Below are 21,639 nucleotides of genomic sequence, written 5' to 3'. Positions count from 1 at the left end.
AGTTTACCAATTACATATTCTTAGAATGATTCTCGGATCTTATTTCCACACAATTTTTAGTGAGCCACATCAAAATCTTTCTGTGAGTTGCTTCTTTCACCCCTTACAGCATCACATCAGCTAAAAGTATTATCATCAAAAAAGACATTAGCTAAAATTATGCTTCATCCATTAGGTCTATTTGAGTTGACGTATTGTATAAGATTGTTATTTTTCTCCATATATTAATGTTAGAGGTTAGTGGAGATGAGTTACAGTACAAAAATGGCTACAAAATTATGGTTCGTTCTTTTGGACTTCTCGCCGCTTAAGTAGTCAATTCAAAAGTGGGTACTTGCTTTGTTATTCGGACTCTGAGTCCTCTCTGAAATTTTCTATAAATCATAAACCTATGCTCTGATATTGTCACATGCCAATTTTAATGATGGGCTGGGGTGTGATCATCTCAATCTGCAATGTAGCTTATTTTCATAAGCCTTTTATGTACAGATTTGGGTCGTGTTCAAGCCAAGTCCATTACGTTACCCACTTGACCGTTCAGCAAGAATTATTTAAGATGATTTAGCTTAGCCAACCTAATTCCGCGTGAATTCTCTGCTGTGCACCATACCGTGCGGTGCACAGCAGAGAACCCGAGCTCAACCTAATTTGCAGGACGATAAAAAGAGACCCACGCAAGCGTCATGCAACGTTTCTCCCTACTTTGAAGCTTTTGTTGTTTGAGGGACTCGGATGATGAGTGATGAAATGGTAGTCATATTGAATTCCTCTTGCATGAAATTGAATATGTTAGATCAAGACAGCTCCGTTCTGACATGGTGGTCATATTGAATTCCTCTTGCATGAAACTTCTGCTTTTCGTTCATTGAATATTTGAATTTAAGGCAGCTGGGTCCTCGATGTCTTTTATTGATACCCAAGTCGAAAGAATTTAAGTCAATACCATCTCATGTTCGCCTATGATCACGGAAGTTACAAAATTTATATTAATTATCAACCTTATATTTTACTTAAATTATAATATTTGTCACTCATACTTGAACTTTCCTCCTGCTATAATAGGTTGCCATTAGAGAAATCAACATCCTCCATTTTAAAATGCAAAACAAGCAGAAATTTCTGAAGAAATTTTAGAGCACACGAGATGTTATACACACATACACACACAGAATATATGTGTGTGTGTGTGTATCTATGTATGTGTATGTATATATATTAGTATACATTGTTGTGTTCAATATGAATCATTTGCCCAATGAGTGAGTTGAGTTGGTTATAGTCTTGTTCCATTCTTAGGCTCGCACCTATGAGGTTGGAACGATGTCCTACAGCAGTAGGACCTAGTGAAAACCCATTATCTCCTATCAAAGTCAAGGCACTGAATCAATCTAGAATCAGTTCCATACCTGTTAGGAATCCAACAATTTTGTTTTCCTTCTTTTCCATCTAGGGCCTTTTAATGGCATTCTTTAACATATCTGGAAAAAAAAAAAGCATATAAATAGACAAACCAAAATACCTGCGTCCATATATTGGAAGTTGGTCTCTAATGCCCACATATTTAGAGTTGGACTGCACTAATGTTGTTCCTTTTAACCTTATTAAAAAAAAAAAAAAGATTTATCCAAAATTTGAACCATTGACCTCCTTCATGGTAAGCTCTTAGGAAGAAGTGCTAGTCAACTAAACTAATGATTATCCAAATGCTTGCTCAATTGATATTATCTTTTGCCATTTAAGAGACCTGTTCAATTGGAATTGGTCACCGAAGTTGAGAAGGATATAGGATAGAAAAGATGGGGTCTAGTCTTAGTCCGAGAACTAGGCTAATGTCAAATATGCAAAAAGGGACATCCAGTGTATAATATTCCACAAATTTTTTATATGATTGTAGGTAAAAAGAATTCAACTAAAAGGAAAAAAAAAAAAAAATCTAACCACAATCAAGAGATTTATTTCCAAATATGGCATATACATTGCAAGAACACTATCAAATTAAAGTTCAGTTTCACAGTCTTCTGTCCATATGACTTGACATCAATCCCTTAGATAATGTTTAGCTGTCGAATACTTTTGAGAGAATAAGAAAAAGATATCCAAGTAAGAGATGAGCTTATTCTACAGGATAAATATTTGCTAGCATTTGGTTTGAAGAATAAATAGGAGAGGATAAGGGGAGGGAATAAAATATTCATGATTTTTTTTTTCCTTTTTTTTTTTTTTACTACAAAGCCAAAATTACTTTCATACTTCTTGATGTACTTTATTGTGGATAGAAAAAGTGGAAGGATAATGTGATAATTAACTTATTATGGTACGGGAGTTAATAAGCCTATTCCATGGGACTCACGTGGAGGAACGTTTAAGTGCGCTATCACACTAGCCAATAAATAAATTATATATATATATATATATATATATATATATATATATATATATATATATATATATATATATATATATAGATATAAGAAAATGAATTGGGAGTTATTCCCCATCAAAACACGGTTGGGTTGTTTCACTTAATAAATAATGAACACATTCATGGGCACACAGCAACGACAAAAATGCCTCAAAAGCAAACATTAGAAATTTACGAAACAAAGGCCATGTTCGGGGAGAAAAGCATCTAATGCCGGGTGTCATATAAAGTACGGTGCCCTGTGCTTGGAACATTGGAACTTTGCACGTAGCTACCCCAGAACCCTATATCTCTACGAGACACAAAGGACATGGGTACTGAATTACAGACAGAAAAGACATCACGTTCCCTTCTCTACATGGAAGCACTCAGGACCATTACCTCAAGTTCAGCATTCGAGGGGTAATTAAAGAAGAGAGTAAAGAATGCTCCAATGTTCAAAGAAATATTCAGATGACTAAAATTCCATAAATAAAAAAAAAAATATCGATGGTAATAGATATTCTTTGAGAACCATACATTCACAACAGATACATCTCTGATAGTACTGTTGACACTAAGGAATAAAAATTTATTATATCAAATAATCTGATATTTTTTAAAAATTATTTATTTTAAAAAATAAATTTATTATATTAAATTATAAAAAATTATTCTAAAAAATAGTATTGGAAAAAAATCATTACATTTGGTTAAAGTTAATCTTATAAAGAAATATTATTAAATTTCTAACAATATCTTTTAAAAAATAATTTAAGTGATAATATTTTGTTCTCAAGCCATTGTTAGCTATTTGCGGCCTACTTACATAAATGCTATCAATATTAACTATTTTAAATATTAAAATCTATTTATATGATTTAAAAATATTTTTAATTAATTATATATATTAAAAATATATTTTTTTATTAAAAATATATGTTAGTATGCTTTGATATATTAATAAATATATTAATTATTAATAACTTCTATGCTTGATTTATTGATAATTAATAAATAAATATTAATTATTTTATTGATGCTTTATATTTTTAATATATAGTAATATATTTAATATATTAATTGTTATTTATAATATTATTAATCAATATATTTATATATTTATAATTATATATATATATCATATAATTATTATAATATCAATATAATAATTAACAACTATTGATTTTTTGTCAAAAAATAATATTTTTAGATTACCTTCAAATAATTCAGTGTAAAAAAATAAATACCAGCTATTTTTCCGATCATTCTTTTTTTGTCTTCTTTCTGCCAAGCGGAGATAATGGATTTCCATGTTCAACCGAAAGCTCCCCGATAATTATTGTTGCCCGCGCAAGAACAAGGAGGCCATACGCAATTATGTAAAGAACTGGAAAGATTCGGAAGATTATATCCCGAATATTCCCCCGCCAACGGCTCTAAACCCGTGAGGTTATGAGACGGCGTGCGATCCACGCGTTTCCAAAAAAAGGTTCCGTGCTCCCACGAGAGTCCCATCCCGTCCCTCCCGGTTCTTCTCGGGACCAGTAATTCCAGTATTCCACCCACCTCGGAATAAATTTAAAGGAAAAGGAAAACCAGCCCATAGTAGGAGTCCGCAGAGTTTATTCCCATCACCATTTATATGGCACATAATATTCCTTCGGCATCTTCTGCTCCCTATATATACCTCCCCAAACCATTGGGACCTCAAACTTCTCATACTTTCAAAGCTTTCTTCAGCTTGATCTCGATTCAATGGCGGGGATCGTGGTGGTGTTCGACTTTGACAAGACGATCATAGACTGCGACAGCGATAACTGGGTCGTCGACCAGCTCGGCGCCACCGAGCTTTTTGAGCTCCTCCTCCCGTCCATGCCGTGGAATTCTCTCATGGTTTGTGCACTGATCTCTCCCTCTCTCACACACGGTACTGCTCTTTTCGTCATTAGATACCATACTCATCGATCCCACCTTATGCTTCGCCACTCTTGCAGGATAGGATGATGAAGGAGCTACATTTACAGGGGAAGACCATCGAAGAAATTGCAGATTGCCTGAAGAGGGCTCCACTGGACCCTCACGTCATCACGGCCATCAAATCGGCTTATGATCTTGGGTACTTTTTCTTGTTTTGGTCGGGTTTTCTCCATTGTTTAGACATTATGTTATGTTGTATAACTTGTATTGTATTGACGGCTTGTTATATATTCTTTTGGTTTAGGTGTGATCTGAGGGTGGTGAGTGATGCCAACCTCTTCTTCATAGAGACAGTTCTCAAACACCATGGGCTTCTTGAGTATTTCTCGGAGATTAATACCAATCCAAGCTATGTGGATGAGGAGGGGAGACTTAGGATCTTCCCTTACCATGACTTCACCACCTCTTCTCACGGCTGCAGCCTCTGCCCTCCAAACATGTGCAAGGTATAACTATACCTTTTTTGCTTAAGAAAACTTCTTGTGCCATATAATCCTGGAATTTTCCAAATATAGAGCGAGATCGTTGAACGAATCCAAGCACAAGCTACTGCAGAAGGAAAGAAGCGATTCATCTACCTGGGTGACGGGAAGGGAGACTACTGCCCTTCTCTGAAGCTCAGTGAAGAAGACTGTGTGATGCCAAGGAAGAATTACCCACTGTGGCAGCTCATCTGTGACAACCCTCAGCAGCTCAAGGCTGGGGTCCATGAATGGAGCAATGGTGAGGAGCTTGAAAGAACCCTCCTGCAGCTCATCAACATGTCGAACGCTGCCGATCACAACCATGCTGCCCAGTTATTCTCAGTGGATTGCAAGTTCGAGACAATTCCTATGTCACCCAATGAAGCCCTTCCCCTGGCTCTCAGGGTTCCTCACTAACCATGCCTGACTTGGCCCTCAAATATTTGGCACAAGTGGGCAATTTATCTGAATGTTGGTCAAAGACCACGTTTCGCTTTTTTTTTTTTTTTTTGGTTCTGCCTTTTTTCCCCTTCTTTCTCCTCTTTGACCTTGTGTGAAAGTTTACAGTGGAAAGAATGTCAGTGACGGAGATAAATTTTCCTGATGTTTTATGTGGTGAAATTTTCATGTGAAATCCATTGGATTTGTACTCTGCTTCGTAAACTGTGGAACTATCTCAGAAGGCAATTGCATGAAGTAGACCATAACAACAGAGGTTTCTTAATTTCTAGCATGGCAAGTGCTTTCATCTTTGGTACAAAATTAAGGTTTCTGCAAGGCATACCTTGTTTGCCAACTAGCCAGCAATTCCATTCCCTTTAGTTTGACCCCTTCAAATTAAGTAACCAACCGTATTCTCTATTCCAGGATGGGCCATAATATCATAGGCCACTCTCAGTCTAGGTTTCTGCTGCCAATTTGATTATGATGTGCCAGAGATGACAAACATACAATAATTTGCTTTGTTTCTAGAAGGCGAGTGGGTTTTTGTTTTTATCTCTAACAATATTGGACTATTCAAGTGGAAGATTTCAAGTTTGAATTTGCTTGGTGGGACGTTTTAGAAAAAAATTGTTCCCCAGTAATTATTATGAGGAGTAAGTTAAAGCTAGGAAATTAATGATAGGAAAAATAATCACAGGGCACGTTGCTGTAGGGTTGTAATATGAAAATTTGAATGATCTATTTCAATGTTCATATGTCCTGAATCTGAAACAAAATTCCGTATTGGTAATACTCAACCAGAACTTGAAGTATTGGAAATTAAACCTATATATTCCAGTGGAATATATGAGACCAACTTGACATCAATTCTTCAAAGATAGCCATTTTGTGGTGCTTCTACTGTCATTCTCAAAGGTTCTACATATATTCCACCCAAGCTTAGCATTTGCATCAGTGGGGTGATGCATCTTTCAACAAATGGACACATCATGGCAACAAGGTCCATCCACATAGTCCCCCTTTTTTTTTTTTTCCTTTCTTTCTTTCTTTTTTTGACTGAATGGAGGGCTCTTGATCACCTCTACATCATCAAATAAGAGACAACCTAGTGAACAAAAGAAAAATGCCTCAAAAAACAGAAAGAAAAAAAAAATGTTGTTCCTTGGTGAAAGAGTGTCACACCAAAAATCATGGATCCCATGATACCACTTGTATCGAATTTCATGTAGCAAAATACCATAGAACGGTCATCTTCAGCTGATTGTTGTTTTCAAGCCAATGTCATTTGTTATAACATAAAATAATAGTTAATAAAAAAAAAACATATTATTTGCTCATATCACAATTCATAGCATAAAATATATATTATTAAACCATTCAGCAAATAGATATTTTGACTTTTTTCCCTTAAATAATATTGTTATAATATGATGAACAAAGACAAAGTTAAACAGCGATTATTAAAACCCTTAAACTTACATATCGGAGCCACTGAAATCAGGATATTACTTCTTTTAAAGCAGTTTTGGCCATTATTTTAAAACTGTAATGCACGTGAGTACCCTAACATTAATTCATCAGTTCTGCACAGGGACCCAAAAGACAAAATTAGAAGCTAAAGGAGTCATAGCAGATAATATTTTCAATGCACCATAGCACTGCCTCTTTCTTAATTAAAGGCTCAACAAGGAACATAAGAATTTGTCTCAGAAAAATAAGGAGCAGTTAAATACAATTCAAGTCCTTTGTGGATCAAGAAAGGCAGGTAGTCAACATTATACCTAGAAGGTGGGCAAGGGGGAGAATCAGAAGCTCCCAGCCCGAATATCCCATCAACTTGCCTGTGAGAATTAGGAGTGCTAGCCACGCATGTCCACAAAGATTCGGTACTCGCGGAATATCCCGAATTATATCCTTGCCGATGCTTCTCTGAAGCGGAAAAAAGAAGATTAGTGACTTGGTGGTGCCTATCCCACCCACTTTAAAGGAAGACATGCAACATGAAAGGAAAGACAGAGGCCGGAATGAGATTCCACAGCCTCCATCGAAATCTCTATCCTTGTTATCTAATATTCCCTTGGCAAACGCTGCTCCCTAACCCCACGTCTTCCGACAAGGCTCCTCATAATCTCGCAGCATTATGTTGCAAATCAGAGGAGTGGAAAGGCTTACTCTTTCCGTCCTCATGAGAGAATAAGAACAAGAAGCAACTAAATTTGGATCCAATGGCAGGGATTGTCGTGGTGTTCGACTTCGACCAGAGCCACAAGACCATCATCAACTGTGACAGCGACAAGTGGGTGATTGACGAGCTTGGGCTCACCAGAGCTTTTCAACCAACTCTTCCCAACCCGAGCTTTAGGTTGCTTTTGATAGCCGACAATCTATCCAGATTATTAAAAATTTAATATAATTATTTAAATTATTATATTTGATATATTTTTTAGGTTGATAATCCAGATTATTTTGACAATTCAGATTATCTCCTATTGCAGCCAATCCCTTATTGCACTTGTCATCGGTGAAGAGCACCTATAAAATGAAGTCCACACTGATCGAAATTATATTCGATGGAAGCCCTCCGATGTTTAAATCAATGGAGAATGATGAACAGCAGATGAATATTCAAAGAGACAGAGTTTCAGCTCTCAAGAGATCTTTTTCAATACTGTTCATTTATCTCTTTTTATAAACAAGTAGTTGGTAACCGTTTGTAAGGGTTAGACACATGGATCCCGCTTGTTCCAGCATTATGTGATCGTGGGATGGGTAGTTATACCTGCTACTGATCATGTTCTGGCCATTATACACTTTCTACACTGGCAGTTTCTCGTAAGCCGACAATATGTTGGTAATCAAAATATGTCGAACGTATGTCGGTAGTTGTGGAAGTCCGAATGAGCATCGGTCAGTAATTCTGATATTTCGATGGTCATTGGTCTGAAATCAGTCAAGTCGTTATAGTTGAAGTTTGTTAAATTTGAGGATAATCGACTGTCAGTCGGTCAATCGATTGATCCAATCGATTGATAGTCAGCAGGTCGTGCTTATCAGGCCGATCGAAAGTTGGAATCAAGGAGTCGGCTGAATCGGCCCAATAGTTGCCCTCCACTCCTAAGTCCAAGGTAGTCTGATATGCATGTTGTCACGTGGTCTGTCACGTTGGACGAAGAGAGTTGCCACGTGTTGTCTCGAGCTCCGATTCGATTGCAGATATTAATGATTTTTTGAAATACGAAGAGACTTCATCCATTTTGTCGTTTCGATAACTGCGATATCATCATTGAGGTATCGCTTCGAGAAGATAGTCCGACGTCTGGAGAATTCGGACGATTCAATTTTGACTAGTCGATTTCGACCACGTGTCTAGATATCATTGGCTCAACGCCGCTCACGCGGATAGTGCTGAAGTGGCGTGATCTGAAGATAGGTGCATCAAACCATCCGATCAATGGTCGGTTTTGATGTAGCCACTTATCAAAATCTGAGAGAGCTTTGATTTGAATAACTTCATCCAGACCGCTGAGAGGTCCTATATATATAGTGTTCCTTTCATTTGAACTTTCCGCTTTTACATTCATCATTTTTCTCTACAACAGAAGGTTTTGTCCCCCAAGTGCTGAGAGCTCTCGAAGTTTCTCTGTTCTTCGTGTCACTTCTAGCTCCAGATCGAGTTTCCATTCTTTTCTCTTAGGTTTTTCTTCTTTTTTTTTTAGGTTCTTTCATTTCCAATAGCAAGTAGGAGTAAGAAAATGAAGGCTTCATCTTCTCGGGATAGTCGATCGAAGAATCTGACCGACGATTCTCCTTCGGATCCAAAGATGGAAGTCTCTTCTTTGTCCGAGCCCAAAGTCGAATGGCTCCGAAAATAGTATCATATCCCGAAGTAATATCAGCTTTCTGCTCCTGATTCAGATGGTCGGATGAACTCCCTTCCTTCGGATCAAGTTGCTTTTTATGTCAAGAACCTTCGGACCAATCTTCGATTTTCAATTCCAGAGTTTGCTCGAAATCTTCTTGATTATTACGGTCTTTGTCCTACTCAGTTGGCTCTGAACTCCATTCGACTGATTATCAGCTTTGTCTTATTATATCGTCTTATCCCGACTAACCCTCACCCTTCTCTTTTTTGGACTTTCTTTGTTCTTCATCCTCATCCCAAAACTAAGGGTTGGTGGTTTTTCAACCCGATGAAGGGTCTTTCTTTCATTTTTGATCTTCCATCATCCATTCATGGATGGAAGAATCAATTTTTCTTCGTTTCTTCTTCATTTCCTTGAGATTTTTCTTTATGCTGGGATGATCCGAGAACTGACCTCAATAAGCATAGTCGGGTTGACATCATCGATCGGGAAGATTTCTTTCGACTTAAAGATATGAAAGTCTTCGTACAATGAGAGCTGATGACAGAGCAGGCTCTTTATGATGTCGGACTTAGTTCGGTAACCTTTTTAAGTATAGCATGATCGATCACTTTATTTATTTATTTATTTATTTATTTTTTGTTTGCTTCTGAATTTTGTACTAAACTTTTATCTTTTGATTGCCTTTCAGCTGCCGACATCCGTCTACATGCTGCTAAGAAGAGAGTAGCGGCCGATGCTGGACCATCCAGACTACTAAAGAGAAGTTGGGGTGCGTCTGGATTGGTATCGATGAGGAAGTCAGACATCCCGTCAGTGATAGCTTCTGGCATCGAGCCGGTTATAGCGTTGTCGGCTCCGACAGTACTACCTCCAATTGAAGTGTTATTAGTCAGAGTTGAGACAGTAAGAGATGAAGATGCCGCACCTGAACCATCAGCAGCACCATCTGTAGGAGTTCGGATCGATTCTATAGTCACGATCGAACCAAAACTATCTGTTGCTGTGCAAGCTGTTCCTCAAATGGAGCAGTCTCAGGCACAATCAAGCACTGATTTTGTGGCAGTTTCAAACGAATGATCGCTGATTGTGGAGCGGAGAAATGCACCAACCACCTCAGTCGATAATGGGTCGTCGGTGGATTTTTTTCACTCTTTTTGATATCCGAATCCCTGTCGGTGAGTCGGCCTTGGTCAGATGACTCATCAAAGCTACACTTCTCTCAACTGACAGGGAGAACAGGAGAGATCGGATAGTATCCAAAATATTTTTTTTGTTTTACCCGACGATGCTTGGGGTGAGTCAGTGAAAGTTTTCTTTCTTTTTTTTTTTGATCCAACTTAACTTCTCTTTTTTTTTTTCAGTGGGCACACGATATGCACGTTCTAGAGAGCGGATATCAAAAAATCATCGAGCTTCATCAGGCATGGATGGATAAGATGGCAGTCGCCCATGCCGAAAAAGATGCTGCTGTTGAACAACTCCAGACGACAGTCAAATAGGTGAAGATGCTCCAAGAAGAGATCTCCCGCATAACGATCGAACTATAGTTCTCTAGAGCCGAACTAGAGTCGGTGCAACAGAACATCACATCTCTTGAATCTCGAATCAAGAGTAAGAAGTATCCCATCAGTCAGTTTTGGAGAAAGAGAGATGGATGCATAGAGGAGCTTGAAGTGGAGCGCGGAAGGTATCGAGCCACTATAGAGAGGTTGGCACTGACTGATGCAGAATCGACCTCCACCAAGGAAGAAGCTGAGTCGGCGAGAGGTGCTCTGAGTCTGACCATCGAGAATTTCAAAGATTCATAAAAATTCAAGGATAAAAGTTTCGAGGATGGATTCGCCTCCTACTGCATCGGATACGAGGACGATAGAGATACAGTCGAAAAATTATATCCAAATCTGGACCTGAGCAGCATTGTGCCTCCTAGTTCGGGAGAAGAGGTTGCTGAGGAGACCACCACACTGACTGTATCAGAAACTACTCCAACCATCGAAGTTGTACCAGAGCAAGGTGAAGAAGAAGCCGACTGGTGACCGGTGTAATACTTTTTCTTTTTTTTTTTGTAGTTAGACTAAGTCTAATTTTGTAATCTTTCTTCAATGAATGAAAAAAAAATTTTAAGTATGGAATCTCTTTTTTTTACACTTGTATTGTCAAGATCGTAGAATAACAGTCGATCAACCGATCATCCATCGATGACTTGAATATCGATCAATAGTCATAATAGAGTTTGTCTGCTAGTCGGGTGTCAGCCGACTTAGCTTGTATACTTTAAGTATTTGAAAGATGGTGATAAGTCAAATATTCTTCGACTGATCGTAGTCAAGTCGGTGTATTTTTCACTCGATCGGAATTGAATCAGCATCATATTTTGCTTAGCTAAAGCTAAGTCGATATGAGTAGTCATTCGACTTAAGTCAGTTTTTACAATAAAAAATTGAGATATAATCGGTAAGTTGGTTTTTGCATTAAAAAATTGAGATGTAGTCGATAAAAATTAATCAATTATTTATCGATCTAATATCATTTTGTAGATTACTTATAGTTGATTGAAGCTTTCATGATTTTGAATTTCAATATTTTATTCTGAACATCGTATATATGAATAATTTTATTGATAATATATTTTTAAATTATTGATATTTCAAGTTCGAAGAATAATCATTCCATCGAGAGTTTCTAGTCAATATGCATCTGGTCGAAGTATCTAGGTTACTCTGTAGGGTCCTTCTCAGTTTGAAGATAATTTTTTCTGATCCAGAGGCTTTGAAACTTCTGTTTTTCTTAGGATCAGATCTCTTGGATGAAAGATCTTTGGCTTGACTTTTGCATTGTAATATCGAGATATTCTTTGCCGATATGCTGCCATCCGAACTTGAACTTACTGTCGAACTTTTAGAAGTAAGTCTAGATCAGCTCTCCGACATTCAGAATTGCTCAGCTCATTATACTGTTCCACTTTTGCTGATGGTAATTCGATCTCAAGTGAAATCATCATCTCCATCCCATAGGCTAGGTTGAATGGCGATTCTCCTATTGGTATACAAGGAGTTATCCGATATGACCATAAGATCGGATATAATTCTTCTATCCAGAGGCCTTTAGCTTCATTCAATCTGATTTTGAGATCATGTAGGATTGTTCGGCTTGTTACTTTCACTTCACCGTTGGATTGTGGATGGCCAACTGATGTGAGCTTGTACGTAATATAAAATTTTGTATAAATTTTTTTAAAATTCTGATTGTCGAATTATCGATCATTGTCAGTGATAATGCTATATGATAGACCGAATCTACATATGATTGATTTCTAAATAAAGTTTTCTATCTTACTTTCAGTGATTTGTGCCAAGAGTTCAGCTTCTACCTATTTAATGAAGTAATCAATGGCAACTACTATAAATTTTTTCTGATTGGATGTCGGAGGGAAAGGACTAAGTATGTCGATTCTCCCTTATGCGAAGAGCCATAGTATAACAATTGATATCAGCTAGCTGGCTGGTTAATATTGTATATTAGCATACTTCTGATATAGTTCACATCTTCGGACAAGTTTAACTGCATCTTTCTTCATGGTGGGTCAATAATATCCTTGTCGTAAAATTTTATAAGCTAATGATTTGCCCCCAAGTGATTTTCATAAATCTCTTCATAAACCTCTCAGAGTGCATAGTCGACATCCATTGGTCTCAGGTACTTCAGTAAGAAAAGAGAGAATGATCTTTTATAAAATTATCCATTCATCAAAATGTACTGCGAGGCCATCCATCGTAGTCGTTTGGCTTCTGAAGGATTTGCAGATAGAATTTTATTAGTCAAGTACAGGATGATCGGGTCCATCCAGCTAAGCTCATCATTGATTTGTAGCACTTCTTCGACTTTATCAATGCTCGATTGTTCAAGATATTCGATGAATGTCTGACCCAGTGAGTTGAATGAAGTAGTTGCGAGTTGGATAAGTGCGTCAGCTCGAGCATTCTCTATTCTTGAAATATAAGAGATCTCAAAATATTTTAAAGTTGATGTAAGATCTTTCACTTTCTAAAGGTACTTCATCATAACGGGATCTCAGGCTTCAAACTCATCATTAACTTGCCCAGTAATCAACTGTGAGTGTAATCAACTGTGAGTCGGTAAAAATCTTCAAATTATCAATGTCAAGCTCTTTAGTAATCTTCAAGCTAGCTAGAAGAGCTTCATACTTGCTTGGTTATTTGAAGTTTTAAAATTAAACCAAAGGACATATTCAGTTACAATCCTTTCAGAATTGATGAGGATGAAACTGGCTCTACTGCCTTATGCATTGGATGCTCCATCAATATGTAGCACCCACACCGATGCTAAGTCAGCCTCAGGAGTTGCAATTTGCTTTAATTTATCGTCAGGTTCATCTTCAGAATTATTGTCGGATATGGTGCTTTCGACGATAAAGTTGGCTAAAACTTGTGCTTTCATGGATGGTCATGGACGATATTGAATATCAAACTCATTGAGTTTTATTATCCATTTTGTCATTCGACCTGAAGTATCAGGTCGGTATAGAATTTGCTTTCAACGGCTGATTTGTTAAGACGACTATAGGATGTGCCTGAAAGTACGGACAAAGTCACTGTAATGATATGATTAAAGCATAGACCATCTTTTCTACTCTTAAATATCTTATTTCAGTATTATAAAGCACCTTGCTTGTATAATAAATTGATCATTGAATTCAGTTTTCATCCTCTTGGACGAGTACCGAACTAGCTGCTTCTGTTGAAATCACCAGATAGAGATATAAAATTTCTCCCACCTTCGATTTTGTAAGTAATGATGGAGATGTCAGATATCTTTTTAGATCTTCGAAGGATTATCGGTACTTATCTAACCATAAAAAATTTTTTGCTTGTCTCAAGGTCTTGAAGAAGGATAAACATCTTTCTGCCGACCTTGAGATGAATCGGCTGAGTGCGACGATCTTTTCATTAAGTTGTTGTAACTCTTTTTTGGAGCTTGGATGCTTCATATTGATGATAGCCTTTATTTTTTCAGGATTAGTTTCAATTTTTTATTGTGATACAAAAAATCTAAGAAATTTTTCAGAAGTTACTCCGAATGCACACTTAATCGAATTCAATTTCATCTGATGACATTGAAGTGTGTCGAAGACTTCTTCCAAGTCTCGAATATGATCAGAAGTTTGGAGATTTTTCACTAGCATATCATCAACGTAGACTTTTATGTTTCGTCCAATTTGTACTTTGAACAGCTTATTAACCAGTCGTTGATAACTGGCTCTGGCATTCTTTAAATCGAATGGCATTACTTTGTAACAGTAAATGCCTTTGTCGGTTATGAAGGCAGTATGCTCTTTATCTTCGGATGCCATCCAAATTTGATTGTAGTCCGCAAAGGTATCTATAAAGCTCAAAAGTCAATGTCTCGAAGTCGTATCAACTAGTTGATCGATCTTTGACAAAGAAAAACTATCCTTCAATAAATTTTGTTTAGATTTATGTCGTCGATGTAGATTCTTCATTTTATATTGGCTTTTCTCACTATCACTATATTGGCGAGCCAATCAAGATAATTAGCTTATCTGATGAAGTCAATCGCAAGGAGTTTGTCAACTTCATCGTCGATGACCTTCTACCTTTCAGGAGTCAAAAATTTTTTTTTTTATCTCATCGGTCTAACTTTAAGATCAATATTCAGTCGATAGGTTCTTACTTCTGGAAGAATTTTTGGCATATCAGTTGCCGACCAAGCAAAAATATCAACATTTGCTCTTAATAAATTCATCAGTTGTTGCCACTCTAGATCAAACAATTGCAATCTAATTTTGACCGTCTTCTTAGGATCTTCTTCTTTCAATGGGATAGAAATCAGTTGCTCGACTGGTTCACCCCTTTCTTTATTTTTCTTTTTGATCTAATTTATCAATAGATAAAGAGTCTTCAGATTTATTATTCTTTGCAGAGACCATGAAACAATGTCGAGCAAGTTGTTGATCTTCACGTATTTCTTCAACTTTATTTTTTGTTGAGAATCGAACCAATAAATAGTATGTTGAAACCACTGCTCTCAGAATATTAAGTTCAAGTCATCCAAATATGGCATTGTAGATCGATAGAACTCGAACGACTGTAAATATCAGAAGAACAATACTTTATTATGAATTTATTCTCGCGGTTAGTGGGAGAGTAATTTTTCTTCCATGGTAACTACATCTCTAGTAAAATCGATTAATGGCATCGAGACTCTTTTGAGTCGATCGGTTGGTAGTTATATTTGAAAGAAAGTCGAGTAAAAAAGAACATCAATTGAGCTTTCATTATCGACTAAAATTTTTTTTACATCATAGTTTGTTATCATCGTCGAAATGACGACAGCATCATCACTAAGAGTTTGTATTCCCCTAACATCATCTTTCAAAAAAAAATTACATTATCAAGTCATCATTTTTTTACTGACTCTTCTTCGAAAGTTGCCCCATCAGTTCTTCGATCACCCAGAGATCATATTGATCACTCCCGTCATTGGTCGATTGTTGATCATTTTCTCAGCTTGTGGCTGAAGCTGTTGGTCAGTGGGAGGTTGAGTCGGACAATCTCGTCAAAATTTTTCGAAGTAGCCACATCAGATCATGGCCTTTATTTCATCTCTGAGTTGAATACACTATTCAGTATCGTGATCGTGATCATGATGAAACCGACAATACTTCTTCTTATCATGACTTCTCGATGGTGCTTTCATCAATGGGGGATGTTGAAGATACTCATTTCTTTCGATCTCCATTAAGATTTGCGTATGAGAAGTGGAAAAGAGGAGTATAGGAGTCATACATGTTGTCAAAATTGTTCGGCCTTGGACTCCATCGACGAGATGAAGCTCGCTTATTGATAGTTGACCGACTTGGTTCGATCGAAGCTTCAATTTTTTTTTATTTTTTTTATTTTTTTTTCTGATCTTTTTCTTCTGTCTGTCGTCGGTCAAAAGTGCCTTCATCTGCATAAATATACTTGTATGTGAACTCCAAGAGTTCAGCATAGGTCTGGAGAAGAGTCTTATCCAGAAAATAAGTAAATCTGGATCTCTTCAGACCTCTCTTCATAGCCGATATGGCCATATCTTCATTGAAGTTCTTAACCTCAAGTGTAGCGTCATTGAAGTGAGCCACAAAATCTCTCAATATCTTTATCTTGCCTTATTTGATGGAGAAGAGACTGTCTGATGTCTGTGGTACCTTTTGACTAGTGCTAAAATGAGCTACGAAAGAATGTTTAAGCTGCTCGAAGAAACTTATGCTTCCCAACTGAAGTCCAGAATACCATACTCGAGCAGCCTTCCAAATGATTGCCAGAAAGTTAATACACAAGAGGACGTCAGTTGCCCCCTAGATCATTATGAGAGTTTTATAACTCTCCAAATAATCAACTAGATTGATGGATCCATCATATGGCTCCATCTGCGGCATCTTGAATCGAGATGAGATTGACCTGTCTAAAATATGCTGAGAGAGAGGTTGGGCAGTATAGAAGTCATAGTCGTTGGAGGACTTCTGACCTTCCACCTGAAGTCAGACGAGTTGGGAGTTGATCTTTTTGAACTTGCGCTCGTAGTCGTCGAGCCGTCGTTGAGGAGATAATCCGAAGGTAGAATCCCCTGAAGAATTTGAGGATGGAGAAGGAGAAGGTGCACGTGGCCTTTTTCCCTTCTTGATACTATGTACACGGGAAGGAGAAGGAGATCGCCGTGAAGGATAAGCGGTGTGATGAGAATGCCGAGAATATAGCTGCTCAACTAGATGAAAATGTCGAGACGGTCGTCATTCTGGAGATGATGAGGGTGAGCACCATGGAGGACGGCGACTGTGCCTGGATGGCACTAAATGAGCTACCGACTCCACCGACGGTTACTACCTGTTGCTGTGTCTGTTGTTATTGGAGGCTGTGGACTGTCTCCGTCAATACCTTCATTTGCTGCACTAGAGCAGTAATTTGTGTGTCCATAGTGATTACAGGATGCGAGGAGCTGGGTTCTGCCATTGAAGGAGGAGGAAGATCTTTTCAGCGGAAAGATTACCTCGCAGATCCTGTAGAATTATTTTGAGCTCTGGTCTTTACCATTGTTGCTCCTATTCCCCTATCTGGCGTGCCAATCTATTGCAGCCAATCTCCTGTTACACTTGTCGCCAGTGAAGAGCACTTGCAAAATGAAGTCCACACTGATCGAAATTATGTCCGGCGAGGACTCTTCTATACTTAAGTCAGTAGAAAGTGATGAACAGCAGTCGAATATTCAAAGAGGCAGAGTTTTAGCTCTCAAAAAAAATTTTCCAATGCTGTTCATTTACCTCTTTTTATAGACGAGTAGTTGGTAACCATCTGTAACGGTTGGACATGTGGATCCCGTTTGTTCTGACATTATGTGATTGTGGGATGGCTGGTTATATCCGTCACTGATTATGTCTGGCTATTATGCGCTTTCTACACTGATAGTTTCTGGTAAGCCAACTATATGTCGGTAATCAAAATATATCGATTGTATGTCAATAATTGTGAAAGTCTGAATGAGCATCGGTCAGTAAGTCTGATATACCGACGGTCATCAACTCTGATATACCGACGGTCATCGATCTGAAATCAGTCGAGTCGTCATAGTTGAAATTTGTTAAATTTGAGGATAGTCGACTGTTAGTCGGCCAACCGATTGATAATCGACAGACCGTGCTTATCAGGTCGATCGAAAATCAGAATCGGAGAATCGGCTGAATCACCCCAACACCTCCCATGAGTAATCTGGATTACCAAGGGGAGGAGTGGTTATCTAGATTACCATTATCTTGGTAATCTTGCAATAAAATTTCTGGATGTAATTACTCTCCGACGGTCGCCCCTCCTCCTTCGCCCTCTCGCACTCTTCGCACACCGTCGGTCGCTCTAGCGCCGCCGCCCTCCTCGCAGCGGTATCCCATGCATGCGATGGCGGCAAAATCGGAGGACTCGTTGATGGAGACCTTATGACGGACCTCCGATGAGGCACGGACCTTCTTGTGGCGGACGAGTGAGAAGGAAATCTAATGAGAAGCAATCCCCATCGAAGAACATGACTGGGAAGGAGGAGGCAGCAGTGGCGGCAGCCAGCAGCTCCATCATTTCACCCGTGAGGTCACAGCAAACTCCGACACGGATGCGGAAGACCGGTGGGTTGGGTTAGGGCGTCAGTGCGGATGGGTGAGGGCGGCGATGAAGGCGGCCGTAGGGGCGTGGGGTGCGGGTTCGTGAGGGGGCCGGAGCACGGATGGGTGAGAGCGGCGATGGATGCAGTTGCGGAAGGCGCAGAGTGTGGGTTCGCCGGATGGCCGGAAGGCAGTGTCGGAGGCACGACGGTGGGGTGCCATTGGGGGTAGGGTGCGTGGAGCCACTAGGGGTGGGGGGAGAGGGGGTCGAGGTGTGGCGTGCCGGAGAAGAAGAAGGAAGAGGAAAAAAATAAAAATAAAAATAAAAATAGTAAAAATAATAATAAATAATAAAAAAATAATAAAAATAATAATAAATTAAATAAATAGTTTAATTATTTTAAATTTTAATATATCGAAAAAATTAAATTTTTAATATGTATTATATAAATTGATCTGGCTAAAGATTTGGATCACTGGTTCTACTAAATATATGTTAAAATACTAAACTAATAATTTGATTTAAGGATATTTTGAGAATTTGATGTTATATTAACAATAATCTAATTATTATGTCAAACATGTCAATCAAAATTCTTAGTAATTTTACTGCAATATTATCTGTATGTACCAAATACAGTAATCAACATTACTGATAATCTAAATTGTCTGAAAATATATTAAATATTATTTTAATATTTATTATTAAAAAATAATAATCCCACATCAGATAGATGAATGACTTCAAGTTACCATCTGTATACTCTTAAGGCCCATCCATCTAAATGCCTAAATATTTGGATAGGATTTTAACGTGTTATCTAAGTATCGCACTCATTTCGGATTCCGTCCTTCGGGCTCTACATATGAGAGGCGATGTTGTTGAAGTAACTTTCGTGGCGCTTAGGCTACTCTCAGGCCTATCCATCTAAACACTCATGTTGTTGTTAAGGATCTCAACACGCTCATGCTCTTGGGTATCCTTTCTCCCTCGTAAGAGCTGAAACAATTTCTTTCCTTTTCCTTTCCTTTTGCATTTAGTTTTTCTCTGAGATTAATACCAATGCATGTTGTGTGGATGAGGAGAGGGTTAGGATCCTCCCATTCGATGGCTTCACCACCTATTCTCATGTATGCAGCCTCTGCCCTCCAAACATGTGCAGGGTAAAACTTGTTTATTGTCTTGTCTACATTCAACTCTATAACTAATTCCAGTAATAAGGAAAAAAAAAACTTGTTATGTGGTTTTTTTTTTTTTTGCACCACTAATGCAAAGGAGTAGTACCGATGGAAGGGGGTGGTAATCTTCTCCGAGTACAAAGTACCGTCAGTGAAAACCATGTAATGGAAGCACTTGAAACTACAAACTTGACATCTATGGTTAGTTTCTAATACAAATGACCTACTAATAGTTCTATTATTGAATGAATTGGATTTGTTCAATCAAAAGAAATTATTGAGTTGGATTTCTTCTCACTGTTTTCTGCTTACGATGAATTTGTTTAACTATCGGATCACCTAAAGGGCTATAATTAGTCACTCTCTACTTCGGTGATTTTAGAACACATGCATGGAATTTCTAACCTCTAGAACAGGTTTTTTGCACTCGATGGTTGCTTTCAAGGCCTGAAAAGCACATCTTAGATGAATCCATGACAAAAGCATTTATCACAGAATATCTAGACATCCAAATCCTTGCATTTTTTTTATAAACAACATCAAATTTCCAAAATTCCTGAGTGCATTACATCTGAAAGGATTATTTATAGGAAAAAGGGACTGTTTGATTCGGTTCTGCTTTTTAACCCAAAGTCTAACTAAGCCTTTGCAGAAGGAAAGAGCGATTCATCTACCTGAACAATGGTAAGGGAGACTACTGCCCTTCTCTCAGGCTAAGTGAAGAAGATTATATGATGCCGCGGAAGAACTGTGCTGTGGCTGTGTGGGGGCTCATCTGTAACAATCCTGAGCTGCTCAAGGCTGAGGTCCAGCAATTGTGAGGAGCTCGACAGAATCCTTGTGCAACTTATCAACAGTTTGATCACTGTTGACCACAGCAGTGCTGCCCAATTACTGACAGTAGATTACAAGTTTGAGACAATTTCAACATCCCCCAATCAAGCCCTTACGCTGGCTCTCAGGATTCCTCAGTGGTACCATACGTGACTCAATCCTAAAATACTTGACACTAGTGGCCAAAAAGAACATGTTAACAGAGGAAGAAACATACCTAGTATGTTCCAATGGTTGGTACCACATGAGCATCATCATTCATTGTCATGATTCTCTTGAACTCCCTCTAGGTCTGTTGTTGTGATGTGAATCCACATAAAACCAAAAATTTTCCAACGATTCGTTGCTTTACGGTCTTTGAATTTGATGAAAGTTATCTGGAGGTGGAAGGAAAAAGAAGTGATCAATAAGCTCATCTTGACCAGTGCTTTGGTTTATGGTCACTCAAATTGAGCTGACTGTACACTGGTAGACATTTTACACAAGTTTTCATCCAGGAGGCAAGACATAAAACTGAAAAGAGAAGCTTCCAAGTATTCATATCATGAAATACTGCCGGATGATAACCATGATCCTGTTTCTTAGTGAGCCCTGGACATTATTTCACCAACGAGTCAGGCAGTGAAAATTATAATGAGAAAAAGATTACACCATACATCTAAGAGACAGACTCAGAAGACTCCAATCGCTGATGAGCCTTAGCATCAATATTCCTCTCACCACATATCATGATTGATTCAAGCCAAAAACACCCTAATAGGAAAGTAAAACATGCAATCCTTCAAAAAGATGTCGCACAAAAAGCTTCAATTAGACATGATCATTAATAAACAACACCATGCTGTTTTTGGAGAACTGGAGGTGCAAAATCACTGCTCCTGCAGCTTAAATTAGCCATGTTCATCAATGGACAGCACCGTGTTGTTCTTGAATCCACATCATGTTTTATAATGAGAAAAAAACCAAACATCTAAAAACAGTCTTACGTTCTCTTATAGTTTCAATTCCATGATTAGCTGACCAAAACTGAAGTGTTCGAAGCCATGTTTCACAACCTTCTATGTAAAATCATCAGCAACCATTGAGAAGTGCTCTGGATCTTCAGCATTCTTGACTCTTACTAATGGTGTCATCTGATCTCTTTTAGCCTTCAAATGTCAGATGGAAGTTTAAAACAAGCACACAGAAACTAAACTTTAGTGTTGCAGAGAATCCTGAATTCTTTCTGGTTATAACGATAGTTTTCTTCCGCAAGAGTCATGAAGCTTTTTACAGCAAGCAATATAAAATTGTCTTAATCGGAAGCTG

At 38.1% G+C, this 21,639-nt stretch overlaps 1 protein-coding gene and 1 pseudogene across 1 annotated transcript; both read left to right on the top strand.

Annotated features, from left to right (window-relative positions):
• The first annotated feature begins 4,111 nt into the window (after positions 1–4,111).
• On the top strand, positions 4,112–5,494 carry LOC105042868 (inorganic pyrophosphatase 2-like). The gene is made up of 4 exons (XM_010920217.4): positions 4,112–4,297; positions 4,399–4,520; positions 4,626–4,827; positions 4,897–5,494. Exons 1-4 carry the CDS (start codon positions 4,160–4,162, stop codon positions 5,260–5,262), a joined length of 828 nt encoding a protein of 275 aa, XP_010918519.1. The 5' UTR covers positions 4,112–4,159; the 3' UTR covers positions 5,263–5,494.
• Positions 5,495–18,369: 12,875 nt separating this feature from the next.
• On the top strand, positions 18,370–21,114 carry LOC105043055 (inorganic pyrophosphatase 2-like; annotated as a pseudogene).
• The last annotated feature ends 525 nt before the right edge of the window (positions 21,115–21,639 follow it).

This window comes from Elaeis guineensis, chromosome 2, assembly GCF_000442705.2.
Source record: "Elaeis guineensis isolate ETL-2024a chromosome 2, EG11, whole genome shotgun sequence".
Classification (NCBI taxonomy): domain Eukaryota; kingdom Viridiplantae; phylum Streptophyta; class Magnoliopsida; order Arecales; family Arecaceae; genus Elaeis; species Elaeis guineensis.
This window is presented reverse-complemented; position numbering and strand designations above follow the sequence as displayed.